This window comes from Chelonia mydas, chromosome 2 (genome assembly GCF_015237465.2).
Source record: "Chelonia mydas isolate rCheMyd1 chromosome 2, rCheMyd1.pri.v2, whole genome shotgun sequence".
In the NCBI taxonomy this organism is placed as follows: domain Eukaryota; kingdom Metazoa; phylum Chordata; order Testudines; family Cheloniidae; genus Chelonia; species Chelonia mydas.
Genome location: NC_057850.1, coordinates 142,575,749 through 142,590,370, shown reverse-complemented (window position 1 = coordinate 142,590,370; position 14,622 = coordinate 142,575,749). Strand labels below are relative to the sequence as shown.

At 44.0% G+C, this 14,622-nt stretch overlaps 1 protein-coding gene across 1 annotated transcript in view; it reads right to left on the bottom strand.

Moving 5' to 3' along the window:
* Window positions 1-1,771: 1,771 nt before the first annotated feature.
* LOC102929740 (sodium-dependent neutral amino acid transporter B(0)AT1) overlaps window positions 1,772-14,622 on the bottom strand; it is an 81,370-nt gene continuing 68,519 nt past the window's right edge. Inside the window, exons 11-12 of the mRNA XM_007052653.3 lie at window positions 5,242-5,404; window positions 1,772-2,019 (exon numbers count right to left, since the gene is read on the bottom strand). Of these exons, the coding sequence (XP_007052715.2) occupies window positions 1,810-2,019; window positions 5,242-5,404 (373 nt within the window). The 3' untranslated portion in view covers window positions 1,772-1,809. The remainder of the gene's footprint in view (window positions 2,020-5,241; window positions 5,405-14,622) is intronic.

Below are 14,622 nucleotides of genomic sequence, written 5' to 3'. Positions count from 1 at the left end.
ACCCACCAGTCCAGCACTTGTGCCGGGGACCAGGATCGGGGCACTGGAGCTTCTCCAGCCCCACCTGCCTGCCCAGCACTTCTGCCAGAGACTGGGGTTGGGACACTGGGGCTTCTCCCACCCCACCTGGCACTTCTGCCAGGGACCAGGGTTGGGGCTCTGGGGTTTCCCCTGCCCTGCCCCACCCATGGCTTCAGCCAGGGCTCCAGGCTTCCACTGCCCCATGGCAGATTTCTTCTGGGGAGCCCATTTTTCTGGGGCCCCCAATTGACTGGTACTTCTGGGCATGGGCCCCATGGGCCCATTGGCAGATTTGCCACTGCCTTTCTGTAGTCCACTGAAACCTGATGAACAGATTTATTGAAAGAAAAGGGAGAGTAAACACTGAGGATGCTCCTCAACTGTCCCAGAGGGATGCAGAACAGGATTTGAAGGTACCCTAGCAGATTTCTGTTCCTTAGAGTGGGAGACAAGTTTGCAGGCAGAATTGCCAGAGTGTTTTCGGGACCTCAGCACACCGCAGTCTTCAATGCACAGTCTGTCCACAACAGCTATGCCTAACCTGGAGGATATAAACCCTCCAACTAGCTAATAATCTAGATCGAACTATGAGCAATAGCTCCATTGTTAAATATGAGACTTGAGCAGGCAGACTTACACCGAAGCTTGTGTGGATGGCAGACTACCAGGATTCCTAGGAGTTACTGTTTTAAATCCTTATTTTACTGGAGGGGATAAGTTGTAATGATTAGTGTAGACAGCACCTCCACCAATAGATGGTGCTATAACTTTATCTTAGTATTAAGTTGTGGTCTGTTTGTTTGTTGTAGCTGGCCTGGTAGAGAGCTAATAGGAAGTTTAGTGCTGCTTGTGTGTGCTGAAGTTAGTACTTGTGTGGTCCAATACATTCCTATGATTCTATAAGCAAGTATTACAATACTGTATTAAAGTGAGGTGAAGGGGTGAAGATCTTATCCCAGCTTGCCCTAGGGTTGCCAACTGTCTAATCACACAAACCCAAACACCCTTGCCCTGCCCCTTCCCTGAGGCCATGCCCACTCAATCCCTCCTCCCTACATCGCTTGCTCTCCCCCAAGGAGGGAGCATGCCTTAGCCCCACTGCACCGCCGGACTTTCAGTGCCTGTAATCTCCCAGTTTGGCTTCAGTAGCCTCCCGGAGATTCCAGGAGACTCCCGGCAAAACCAGGAGGGTTGGCAACCCTAACTTGTCCCCTGTCAGCTCCCCCTGCCATCAAGGAAGTCGTGGACAAGAGGTGTGTCTGAGACCACTTCTCCTTCCACTGTTTGTTAAATAGGAGCTAAAGAAGGTAGATTGTGCCATTCCCTAAGCTGCTGCTGCTACTCTCCTATGTTGTCAGCAGGGGGAAGAACTATCTGCTGGCAATTAGAAAGTAAAGGGGAAGTTAGTGAACTATCCAGAGGGTATAAATAAATCAAGATATCATTTTCATACTTAGAAATGTTTTAATATTTAAATATTTAAAACTTTCGCTTGAGGAAAGTATTTGTGACTCTGTGCAACACAATGATATGTGTGGTTAAAAACAATTGAGTGTGCAAGGCAGAGGTCAGCATAAAATTAGTGTTCACATTAGTTCTCCTGCCTGAACAGTCAGACACTGAAATCAGTTACTGTAGGATTCACTTAGTTTCATTGTTCCCCTAGGAACCTCACATCATTGCCCCTTTATGACAATGGAACTAACTATGGATTTCATTTACATTTTTTGGTTTGTTTTTCCTTCCCTCACTAACTAGGTCTTTTTTCCATCTCTTTGAAATATGTTTTCATGCACGATTCTTCAGGTCTCCATTCACAGAGGGCTCAGAAACTGAGATGACAAGGCCCTGATGTCCATCTTGTTCTTGACAGCAATTTCTGATGCCTTTGTAGATGGCGAAGACAGGGATGACCAAACAAGGCACTCCAGCCAAGATTACAATGATGGCATACACCCAGTCAGGATATCCAACTCTCTCTGATTTGGGGAACTGATCCTGTGAGAATAAACAATCAACTTTCAAGAACTTGTGGTGGGCAAAATATATAAGAACATTCAACTCAGGAATATAGTCCTGGAAGGGACTCTCTTTGGTTACTGAGTCCAGTCCCCTGATAATACAAGCAACCCTGTTATATAATCCCGTTCATAAATGTATCAAGATTCATCCTAAAACTAGTTAGATTGTTTGCCCCGCTAACCCCATTAATAGATATATTAAACAGTAATACAGAGAAAATCCAGAACCATAACATTAATTCCTCCATAACAGTATTTTAACTCTGAAAGGATAAGGGAGTATTTGTAGTTTATGCATTAAAAGATATAAAACAAGATTTTTTAAAAATAGCTTTTATAATTTGAGTTCCACAATAATACTATTTAGCATTTAACATCTTAAAAGCGCTGATGAGTTTCAACAAGGACAAGTGCAGAGTCCTGCACTTAGGAAGGAAGAATCCCATGCACTGCTACAGACTAGGGACCGAGCGGCTAGGCAGCAGTTCTGCAGAAAAGGACCTAGGGGTTACAGTGGACAAGAAGCTGGATATGAGTTGACAGTGTGCCTTTGTTGCCAAGAAGGCTAACGGCATTTTGGGCTGTATAAGTAGAGGCATTGCCAGCAGATGGAGGGCCGTGATCGTTCCCCTCTATTTGGCATTGGTGAGGCCTCATCTGGAGTACTGTGTCCAGTTTTCGGCACTACACTACAAGAAGGATGTGGAAAAATTGGATAGAGTCCAGCAGAGGGCAACAAAAATTATTAGGGGGCTGGAGCACATGACTTATGAGGAGAGGCTGAGGGAACTGGGATTGTTTAGTCTGCGGAAGAGAAGAATGAGGGGGGATTTGATAGCTGCTTTCAACTACCCGAAAGGGCATTCCAAAAAGGAAGGATCTAGACTGTTCTCAGTGGTACCAGATGACAGAACAAGGCATAATGGTCTCAGGTGGCAGTGGGGGAGGTTTAGGTTGGATATTAGGCAAACCTTTTTCAGTAGGAGGGTGGTGAAGCACTGGAATGGGTTACCTAGGGAGGTGGTGGAATCTTCTTCCTTAGAGGTTTTTAAGGTCAGGCTTGACAAAGCCCTGGCTGGGATGATTTAGTTGGCGATTGGTCCTGCTTTGAGCAGGGGGTTGGACTAGATGACCTCCTGAGGTCCCTTCCAACCTTGATATTCTATGATTCTATGGTACACACATTGACTAAGTAGTCCTCACAACATCACTGTAAGATAGGTACAGTAAGTGTTTCAGATAATTAAAATGAGAAAAAGGAGAGGTTGAGTGATTTGTCCAAATTCACAGATTAAGTCATTGTGGCATAGCTGGGGCTAGACCATAGGAGTTCACTGGTGGTGTCACCTGGTCTATGCACTAGACTACAGTGACTTCTTTGTTACTGCAAATTCTATCAACGTATTTTTTTCTGCAGTAGATGGGGCTAGATTTTCTGAGACTAGAGGGTTTTGTGTATGTTCTGAGTCTAGTTTGTCAGGTTTCAGAAGTTTCATACCTGAGGGTGGCAGCTCTGAGAGGTGGCTCAGTTGGTTAGGAAGAAACAAGGAGCTCAGGGATGGAGTTGAAGACCTGCCAAAGTATCTCCCCAAAAAGTGGCTTTTGTGCAAGCCTTCCCTCTTTCAGCTCCCTGACACCCCCAAATGTCTTCTGTAGCACTGCAAGCTCATGAGTCCCATGATACTAAGTATTTGTCTTAAAGCCTCAATTCCTGGATTCATGTGATTAAGTGAGAATTTCTATTTTCTTCTTTTCTTTTTTAAAAGTAAATTTCTAGCCATAGAAAAGCTTGAAAATTTGTACCAAATCCACACTGAAGGCTTAAAAATCAAAAGATAAATAAAAAGAACCCCAAACTTCTCATTTTTAAAAAATCAAAAGTTTTTGGGACTAACTCATGAATTTTGAATGATGGGGAGTTTGCAATAAAGCTTTTGCCCAGACTTTCCTCTGACATCCCCTCCCAAAGTGGCTTCTCCCTTAGGAGATCACAAATAAGAGACTCTTTGGATAGGGCTCAAGGTAGACAAACCCCACCTGTGGCAGCAGAACCACTGGCTGCAATGTCATTCAGTCTTCCTATAGGGCCAGGAGGCTGTGTCCTGTCCCTGAATATTTTGGTGCTCTTTGCAGATGGAAGGAAGAGGAGGCTGTGGCCCCTCTTGGCAGACCCCTTGAAAACAAGATGGAGGGTAGCATTTGGTGCCCCTGAGGAAAGCAGGAAAAGAGGTGATGGAGCTCCCCCAGAAGTCTGCTGAGGTAAGAGGTGAGACCTGTGTCCCAGGGGCTAACTGTAGGGGTTTGGGGAGCTGGCATACACTGTGAAAGAGGGTAAAAGAGATGGAAAGACCCTGGGCATGATTCACTTAGGGTGGGGGAGGGTAGAGTTTCAGGGCATTATCAAGTTGTGCAAGACTCTTAAGTGGGGAGTTGGATCAGTATCTTTATCCTCTTCTTGGCCTGAGGGTGGTGAGGCTTCTGACCAGGGCCAGATGGTACAGCTCAGCGGTGCAAGGCTGGGGAGCTGTGAGGAACTGGCTGAGGCCTCTCTATTGTTAGTTCATGAGTGGCTGGAAAAAGCATTCATGGAACTCAGCTGGGTGTGTCCTTGCCTGTGGCTGTCTGTGTAAGTGCAGTACCTGGAGAGGTTTGCAGCTTGTCATAATATCACAGTGGGAGAGGGAGCCCAGGTTAGTAAGCCAGTTAGAAAGCTCAGCGGTACCCCAATTCCAGGTTGCACCCTGGGAAAACCGATCACAACCTCACTGCAGCTCTTATGGATTTTCATGAATATAAATGGGTTCAGAATCTGACCCACTTGTCTTTTGTTAACAGTGACAGCTCTCTACATTTCAAACTGTTATGCAATCCCTACTTTATAAATGATTAAGTTCACAGGGTCCTGCCTTGATCCTGTCTCACAGTAGGACTCTCGTTTCTTTCTCTTGAGTAAAATTACTAAGACATCATCATCTAGCAATTCCCATTCATTTGTGGCTGAATTTAGAATAGCAAGTTCATTTATCTAAGGTCTAACATTTAATTTTTTATATTCCATTTTATGCACTGTAGCAGAGTATTCATGAGAACACTGTTGAATGGGCAACATGGGGAAGATGGATGTAATTAGTACACACACAGAAAGAAGGAGGAATACATAAAAAAATTGAAGATATGTGTTTTGACCTTATGTACTTACATAATTAGGATCCCAAATGATATAGAGCAGTTCTTGGTTGACCTTCACCACAAAATAAAAGAAGAAGATAACTATCATAATGAGAGGACTGACAACTCTCCATGTGACCTGCCAGAAAATGTTGGGTTTGTGTCCAATCATGAACTCTATATCCTTGTTAAACCTAAAAGCAAAGGTAGCAAGTTCAGGAAATTCACTCCACTGTAGTGGTTTACAAAGCACATTCAGAGACTGTCCAATCACATGCACAAATGACAAAGTAAAATGCCCTAATTGTACTTTTCAGAACTTTCCAATGCCACAGTAAAATATAAATGGGTAAAAACAAGATTTAGAAATATTTTTCTAATTCAGGCAAATATCAATATAATTATCCTATAAGTTTGAATCAAATTTCCCAAAAGCAAGCCAGGAAAAATACTCTTAAAAACATGCATTATTTCAATAATTGTGTGACTGCTTCTGATTTCACACTGCTTGTAATTATCAAGAAAAGCAAAAAGATCAAAGCTATCAACTTATGGCATGGTATCTTCAAAAAGTAAGAACAGGTGTGAATTGGATGACTGAGTGTAAGTTGAGTTTCCCTCTGATGTAAAGTAAAACTTCTCAAGGTTTTTCTGTTTGCACCTCAGAACTGTTTCTTTTAAAAAGTGTAACATCATTTATTACTGAAAGGAGAGAAGGCAAATTGAAGGCATTTTTAAATGTGGCTTTTATGTATAAGGTTCACTTAGATAGTCATAGCAACTGTATTTCAGAGTGTTAAGTAGAGGACTGTGACTTTTCTTAACCACACACATGCTACTTAATTATAGCCATTTTTGAAACTGTCCTTCAGTCCTCTTTTGTGACTGTCCAGTAGATCGCTTGGGCGTGTATCTGATTGAGTTGCCTTAACAGCTGTGAATGGTGCACAGAATCAGGATCACAGATGCCCACTTTCAGCTTTCCCCAGAGATGCTCCACCTCCACTCCACCCCTTCCCCCAAGGCCCCACCCTTGCTCTGCCTCTTCCTGCCCCCACTCTGCCCCCTCCTCAAAGTTCTGCCCCTGTCCCGCCTCTTCCTGCCCCCATTCCACCCCCTCCCCAAACACACCCTGCCCTCATTCTTCTTCTTCCTGATCAGCAGCAGGCGGGAGGCACTAGGGGAAGGGGAGGAGCTGATCATCAAGGCCCATGGAACAGATGATCGGCGGGGAGGCTGGTGGGTGCTGAGCACCCACTATTTTTTCTGTGGATGCTCCAGCCTCAGAGTCGGTGCCTATGATCAGGCTGAAGATAAACTATCACATATATTTTATTTTCTCCTTTTATGTGAGTGGGACAGAGCCCCAGCTGCCATTGTAAAGCTGCTAAAAACATGTGGTACCAAGGCTGGGGGCATGCCTAAATGGGAGTACAGACGCTTCCTGGGTTATGCAAAACCCAACTTACGCAAATCTGCACTTACAGAAAAAGTTCCATAAGCTAGAAATAGGAAGTGGGTTGTTTTGGGTTTTTTTGCGTGACAGTCGGGAATACATTTCGACTCATGCAAAATTCAACTTACTCAAGGCGTTCCAGAATGGAATGATTGCATAAGTCGGGGAGCATCTGTAAAGTTTTTTATTTGCAGACACTTTCCGTTTTGACGAGATATATTATTTTTTCTCTTAAAATCCATAATAATATTTGAGGCATTCTGGGACTCCTTAAGCCTCTGTGCTGAATACTTACAGCACACATTGAGCTCAATTGGATTTGTGTGGGTGATTAGCACTTCTGAAAATCCAGCCCAGTGGGTCTCAGTTTAGCAGTCAAAATCAGAAGCCACTTTTGAAAATTTTGGCCTTTACCTCTCTATGACCCAGTTTCCAAATCTGAAAAACAGGGAATAAGGGATGAAAGGACCCTGACACAAAGTTGCTGGAAGGATTGCACAGTCTGTTACCCACAAGAGTAGAAGCTTCCATATCACATTAAGCTTGTGCAGTTTGTTTTTAATATTTAGAACTGCCCAGATCAGTACAATGTCACTTAAGCACTGCACAGCAGGCACTGGCAGATTCTGAAAAACATGCAGGAATAAACCGTACACTGTTCAGGAATGGCTACTGTGTAGAAATCTTTTTTAAAAACCTAAAGATTCTACTACTGTCTTTCCCAGTTAGGAACATAGGAATTGCCACACTGGGTCAAACCTGAGGTCCATCTAGTCCAGTATCATGTCTCCAGCTGTAGCCAGCACTTTATGCCTCAGAGGATGGTGTAAGAACCCTATAGGAGGTGGATGTGGGATAAACTGCCCCAACATTAGGTCCCATCCTGATCTTTAGTAGTTAGAGATTGGCTTATGCCCTAAAGCATGACATTTTATGTCCTTTCCAAAAATTTTATCGTTAACTATAATTTTGCTTATTCTTGTTACTCATGTAAATGTCCAATCCCTTTTTGAATATTGCTAAATTCTTAGCCTGAATAACTTCCTGTGGAAATGAATTCCACAGTCTAATTACACATCATTTGAAAAGTATTTCCTTTAATCAGTTTTGAATTTGTCACCTTTAACTGCACCAAATGTTCCTTTGTTCATGTGTTGTGAGAAAGGGAGAATAGAAGCTCTTGATTTCACTTCTCTATAACATTCATTATTTCATATACTTTATCATGTCCCCACATCCTACTCCTAAATCCTTATCACCTTTCTACTTTCCTTACTAGGAGTTAACTTCCACTTTTTAAAGGATGCCTTTTTGCCTCACGCTGCTTCTTTTACTTTGTTGTTTAGCCACAGTGGCACTTTTTTGGTTCTCTTATTATGTTTTTAAATTTGGGTATACATTTAAGTTAAGCCTCTATTATGGTGTCTTTAAAAAGTTTCCATGCCGCTTGCAGGGATTTCAGTTTTGGCACTGTACCTTTTGATTAATGTTTCACTAACCTACTCATTTTTGTTCAGTTCCCCTTTCTGAAATTAAATGCTACAGTGCTGGGCTGTTGTGGTGTTTTTTTATTTTAATAGCCTCTCTAATCTCCCTGAGCATTTCACAGTCACTATCACCATCCAGTTCTGGTGGTCAGTAATATATCCCTACTGTTATATTCTTATTATTAGAGCATGGAATTACTATCCATAGAGATTCTCTGGTACAGTTTGGTTCATTTAAGATTTTTACTTCATTTAATTTTACGCTTTCTTTCACATATAGTGCCACTGCCCCTCCAGCACAGTATTTTGTACCCTGGTATTACTGTGTCCCATTGATTATCGTCATTCCACCAAGTTTCTGTGATGCCTATTATATCAATATCCTCATTTAATATGAGACACTGTAGTTCACCCATCTTATTATTTAGACTTCTACCACTGGTATATAAGCACTTTAAAAACTTGTCACTTTTTAGCTGTCTGAAATTACATGATGTAATTGAATGGGACTATTTTTTTTCATTTGACTCTTCCTCATCAGATCCTACCTGTATTTTATCATCTTCCAGCCTCTCCTCCTTATTAGGACATAGAGAATCTCCATGAATAGATTCTCCCCTCAAACTACGTGCTCCTCCGCACCTGTCGGTTTTTCCCCAGCCCATAGTTTAAAAACTGCTCTATAACCTTTTTAATTTTAAGTACCAGCAATCTGGTTCCATTTTGGTTTAGGTGGAGCCCCTCCTTCCTGTATAGGCTCCCCTTTCTCAAAATTTTCCCCAGTTCCTAATAAATCTAAACTCCTCCTCCCTACACCATCCTCTCATCCACGCATTGAGACTCTGCAGTTCTGCCTGCCTACCTGGCCCTGCGCATGGAACTGGAAGCATTTCAGAGAATGCTACCATGGAGTTTTGGACTTCAGTCTCTTACCTAGCAGCCTAAATTTGGCCTCTAGGACCTCTCTCATATCCTTCCCTATATCACTGGTACCTACATGTACCACGGCCACTAGCTCCTCCCCAGCACTACACATAAGTCTATCTAGATGTCTCAAGAGAGCCGCAAACTTTGCACCAGGCAGGCATGATACCATGTGGTTCTCCCGGTCATTGCCAACCCACCTATCTATGTTTCTAATGATTGAATCGCCCATTGCTAATACCTGTCTCTTCCTAATAACTGGAGTTCCCTTGCTATGGGAAACTATGGGATTGTTTCCCTCTGCTCCAGTTGGATGTTCTCCTTCCCTGAGACTTTCATCCTCTTCAACAGCACAGTGGCTGTCAGACTGGGGGTGGGACCATTCTACTGTGTCCCAGAAAGTCTCAACTATGTACCTCTCTGTCTCCTTTAGCTACTCCAGTTCAGCCACTCTGGTCTCCAAAGCCCGTACATGGTCTCTGAAGGCCAGAAGCTCCTTGCACTGAATGCACATATACACCACCTGCCCATAGCATACATGCTGCATTGGGTGCAATAAACTGGATAGCCCCACTATGTTGCTGGACTTCTGCCTGCATTATCTTTTTACTCCTGAAGTTAAATCCTGAAGTTACTCCTGAAGTTAAATCCTTTGTTGAGGTTTTGTTTTTATCAGGGGTTTTTTTTGGCTTTAAGTTTAAAGAATGAATCTAGCCCCCCTCACACGCTCCCTCTCACAACTCCCTTGCAAAATTCCCCTGTTAGCGACTCCTGTTCACTCTCTCTCGTTCCTCACAAGTCCCCTCTGGGCATCACTCACCTAAATAACTTTGTATCATGTGCAAATGTTGCTACTTCATTATTCATTCCCTTTTCAGATAATTAATACATATATTAAACAACACTGGACCTAGTACTAAACCTCTAGGCACCTTTGCTGTGAAGAAAATTGACCATTTAATCCTTCTCTTCGTTTTCTCTCCTAGTCAGTTCTTGATCCATGAAAATACTTTGCTTCAGACGCCATGACTCTTTTGCTTCTTAGTGGCTTTTGTGCTAGACCTTGTCGAAGGCCTTTTTGTAAGTCTAAAATTATGTCAACCAGTTCTCATAGATTCATAGATTCCAAACCCAGAAATGGACCGTTGTGGTCATCTAGTCTGACCTCCTGCATAATGCAGACCATAGAACTTCCCTGAATTCATTCCTGTTTGAACTAGAGTATATCTTTTAGAAAAATTTCCAATCTTGATTTTAAAAACTGCCAGTGGTAGAGAATCCACTACAATCATAGAATTGTAAAAGACTAGGGTTGGAAGAGACCTCCGGAGGTCATCCAGTCCAACCCCCTGCTCAAAGCAGGACTAACCGCAACTAAATCATCCCAACCAGGGCTTTGTCAAGTCAGGCCTTAAAAACCTCTAAGGATGGAGATTCCGTCACCTCCTAGGTAACCCATTCCAGTGCTTCACCACCCTCCTAGTGAAATAAGTTTTCCTAATATCCAACCTAGACCTCCCCCACTGCAACTTGAGACCACTGCTTCTTGTTCTGCCATCTGCCACCACTGAGAACAGCCTAGCTCCATCCTCTTTGGAACCCCCTTTCAGATAGTTGAAGGCTGCTATCAAGTCCCCCCTCACTCTTCTCTTCTGCAGACTAAATAAGCCCAATTCCCTCAGCCTCTCCTCATAAGTCATGTTCCCCAGCCCTCTAATAATTTTCATTGCCCTCCACTGGACTCTCTCCAATTTGTCCACATTCTTTCTGTAGCGGGGGGCCCAAAACTGGACACAATACTCTAGATGTGGCCTCACCAGTGCCGAATAGAGGGGAATAATCACTTCCCTCGATCTGCTGGCAATGCTCCTACTAATGCAGGCCAATATGTTGTTAGCCTTCTTGGCAACAAGGGCACACTCTTGACTCTTGCTAGCTGCAATTCCAGTTGTGTTTTGGCCTTTCTGATTACACCCCTGCATGCTGGAGCAATATTTTTATACTCCTCTCTAGTCATCTGTCCAAGTTTCCACTTCTTGGAAACTTTCTTGTTGTGTTTAAGCTCACCGAAGATTTCTCTGTTAAGCCAAACTGGTCGCCTGCCATATTTGCTATTCTTTCTGGACATTGAGATGGTTTGTTCCTGTGCCCTCAATAAGGCTTCTTTAATATACAGCCAGCTCTCCTGGACTCCTTTCCCCCTCACATTAGCCTCGCAGGGGATCCTGCCCATCAGTTCCCTGAGGGAGTCAAAGTCTGCTTTTCTAAAGTCCAGGGTCCATATTCTGCTACTCTCCTTTCTTCCTTTTGTCAGGATCCTGAACTTGACCATCTCATGGTCACCGCTGCCCAGGCTGCCACCCACTTTTACTTCCCCTACCAATTCTTCCCTATTTGTGATCAGAGGTCAAGAAGAGCACGGCCCCTATTTGGTTCCTCCAGCACTTGCACCAGGAAGTTGTCCCCAACACTCTCCAAAAACTTCCTGGATTGTCTGTACACTGCTGTATTGCTCTCCCAGCAGATGTCAGGATGATTGAAGTCCTCCATGAGAACCAGGGCCTGTGATCTGGAAACTTCTGTTAGTTGTCTGAAGAAAGCCTTGTCTACCTCATCCTCCTGGTCTGGTGGTCAAAAGCAGACACCCACCACAACATCACCTTTGTTGCTCTCAACAAACTCTAAACTTAACTCAAAGACACTCAACAGGCTTTTCTCCAGTTTCATACTGGAGCTCTGACCAATCATGCTGCTTGTTGCACATACAATACAACAATTCTGGGTAAATTCTTCCAGTGGTCAGTTACTCTAACAATCTATGCTTATTTTCAGTCTAAATATGCCTAACTTCAACTATCAGTCATTATCTATTATCAGATTTCTATTCCCCATGTAAGTATTTTTAGACAGTGATCAAGACTTCTTTACTACTACTTTACTGGCACATTCAAATATTTCTAAGAGAATAGCAAGACACAATTTACCTTTGCAGAAACTGTGCTGGTTAGATGTGTTTATATCACAATCTTCCAAAAATTGTTGTTGTTCTGTTTCAACCAATTTGACTAATAAGCCTTACATATGTACCTGGCTATATTTCCTCAGATCATCCCCAGAGCCTCTTTAAAACATAATTACAGCATTTACTACCCTCAAATATTCTATGTTTTTAATGAGAGTGCATATTTCTGTTAGAGGCTCAGCCACTTCATATTTAAGCTTCTTCAGAAGAAGATGTGTGTCCCTATGAGTGCTCCACTGTAGATGTATCTGCGCCTCTGTACTGCTAATCAGAGATTTTAGGTAGCAGTATCCATTCAGCCTGCACAGGTGCTCTCCCTCCCTCGTGGTTTGCCTGAAGACTATCTAATGCTGTGCGGGCAAACTGCCCCCCGTTTCTTCTCTACCGCAAAGCCCCATATTGGGAACTCTGAAGTAGAGGGGAGGAGGGTAGGTTGTGGAGCACCCATAGGGACACACATCTCGAAGAACCATCGTTTCTGCACAGGATGAGTAACATCCACTTCTTCTTCGAGTAGTGTCCCTCTGGGTGCTCCACTATAGGCGACTTTGCAGCAGTATCCCCAATGAAGGGCTGAGACTTCGAGTAGAGTCTGTTATTAAAGAGAGTAGTGCAGAGCCAAAGATGGCATCAGAGGCTGAGTCTCCAGTGATCACATAGTGCTCTGCAAAAGTATGGGTTGAGGCCCAAGTTGCAGCTCTGCAAGTTTCCGTCATGGGGAGATAGAAACTGACCTCGTGGAGTGCGTGCAGAGTCCGGATGAAGGCAAGAGGTTGAGCCCATGGTACAGTGAGTAATGCAACCAGAGACCCATTTGGATAATCTTTGAGCTGATATTGCAGAACCTTTGGATCTTTCTGTAGCCAGTGATTTTAGTTTATTATCCATTTATTGTGTGATGTTAAGATTAATCAATATGTTTTATTACATAAATTCATTGTATGTTAATTAGAGTTAATTTGTAGGATTATAAAAGTATATGATTGATCAGTATTTATCAGAACCAAGCTAAGTTCCCTCTAAGCTGTGTGACCGCACAGCAGCCTATTAAGTGCCACGCAGGCACTCAGGGCTGCGCTGGGGAGAGATGCCCCCCCATAGCACCATACTCACTGCAGTGCCCCTTCCCAAGCCTCGAGAGTACCAGCTATATAATGGCACCAGGCTCACACTCAGCAGGGGCCCTTCACAATCCACTTCACTTGGCTCCTCTCTGGACGCTTCCCCACGCTCCTATGGGCCCGCCGGCCCAGGGCTCCTCTGTCTGACCCCGCCCTCCGTCATGGGATGGGAGGGTGGAAAGGAGCCCATCATTCCTCTGGGCCACTGGTGTGGGATAGTCTGCGGTGGACCATCACTGGCGGCCCGGACTGCGGATGGACCTGCTGCGGCCAAGGGCGAGAGGCTCCCCAACCCCGGCCCCAACCCAGCGCTCCTCTTGGACCTGCCACAGATGGGGGGAGAGGCCCTCCAGCCCAGCCCCCTGGTCCCTGGAGCTGCTGAGGACGGAGAAGAGGTTCCAAAACCAAGCCTAGCCCAGGAGCTGCCGGGGAAGCCTGCACCCCACCCCCTCACTCCAGCTTGCACCCCCCAGGAGGAGGCTCTCACCCCCTTCTGCACCTCAACCCTCTGCCTCAGTCCTGAGCCCCTCATCCTTGGCCCACCCCACACCCCCAGCCAGAGTCATCAGCCCCCGGCACCCCAACCCTCTGCCCCAGCCCTGAGCCCCCTCCCACACTCCGAACCCCTCGGCCCCACTCCACCACATGAATTTTGTTATGTGCACCAGTATGGAGGTGATGTGTCACCTCCATATTTGTGCACATAACAAAATTCTTTCAGCACATGTATGGGAAAAATTAGAGGAACACTGGAACCAAGTATTAGATGTGAGTAAGACAAGCTGAAACAACCTGTAGGCTGAGGCCTGCAAGACTTTAGCTTAGCTATTTTAGGCCTTGGAGACAAGAAACCATGACTTAAGCCAGTGACCGAGAAATAACCCTAAGATTATGGGAAAAGAGGAACTAAGTGGTAATATTGCACAAAATTATCCAGAAGATTAATATTAGATCATAAAAATACTGTAAAGGCCCATCTGTCTCAGATGTGTGTCTTAATCACAGGATACAGGTTGTGCATCAATGCTAGCGAGAATAAAGGAAAATTACACAGCCTATAGAAAAGTGGGGTTCCTTAAGTTTCCAGGGGACACAGACCAATAAGAGAAAAGAAGGTTGACACTTTTATGGACATGCACAGAATGCAGGTATAGACAGAATCACATTATAAAAAGGGGATGCCCAGAATGGGAAAATTGAGCTCCCTATGGGAGATTCCAGCAGGAATCATTCCTGTACTGATGATCAAGCCTTGAGAGACCCATCAGACCCTAACACTATTGTTAAGGATGTGAGTATAATTATATTTGTAATTTTTGCATAGGTCTGTATAAAATTTCTATATGCTTGGTAATCATAACATTAATTGTAACTTTAATAAAACTTGTAAAATAGACTAGAC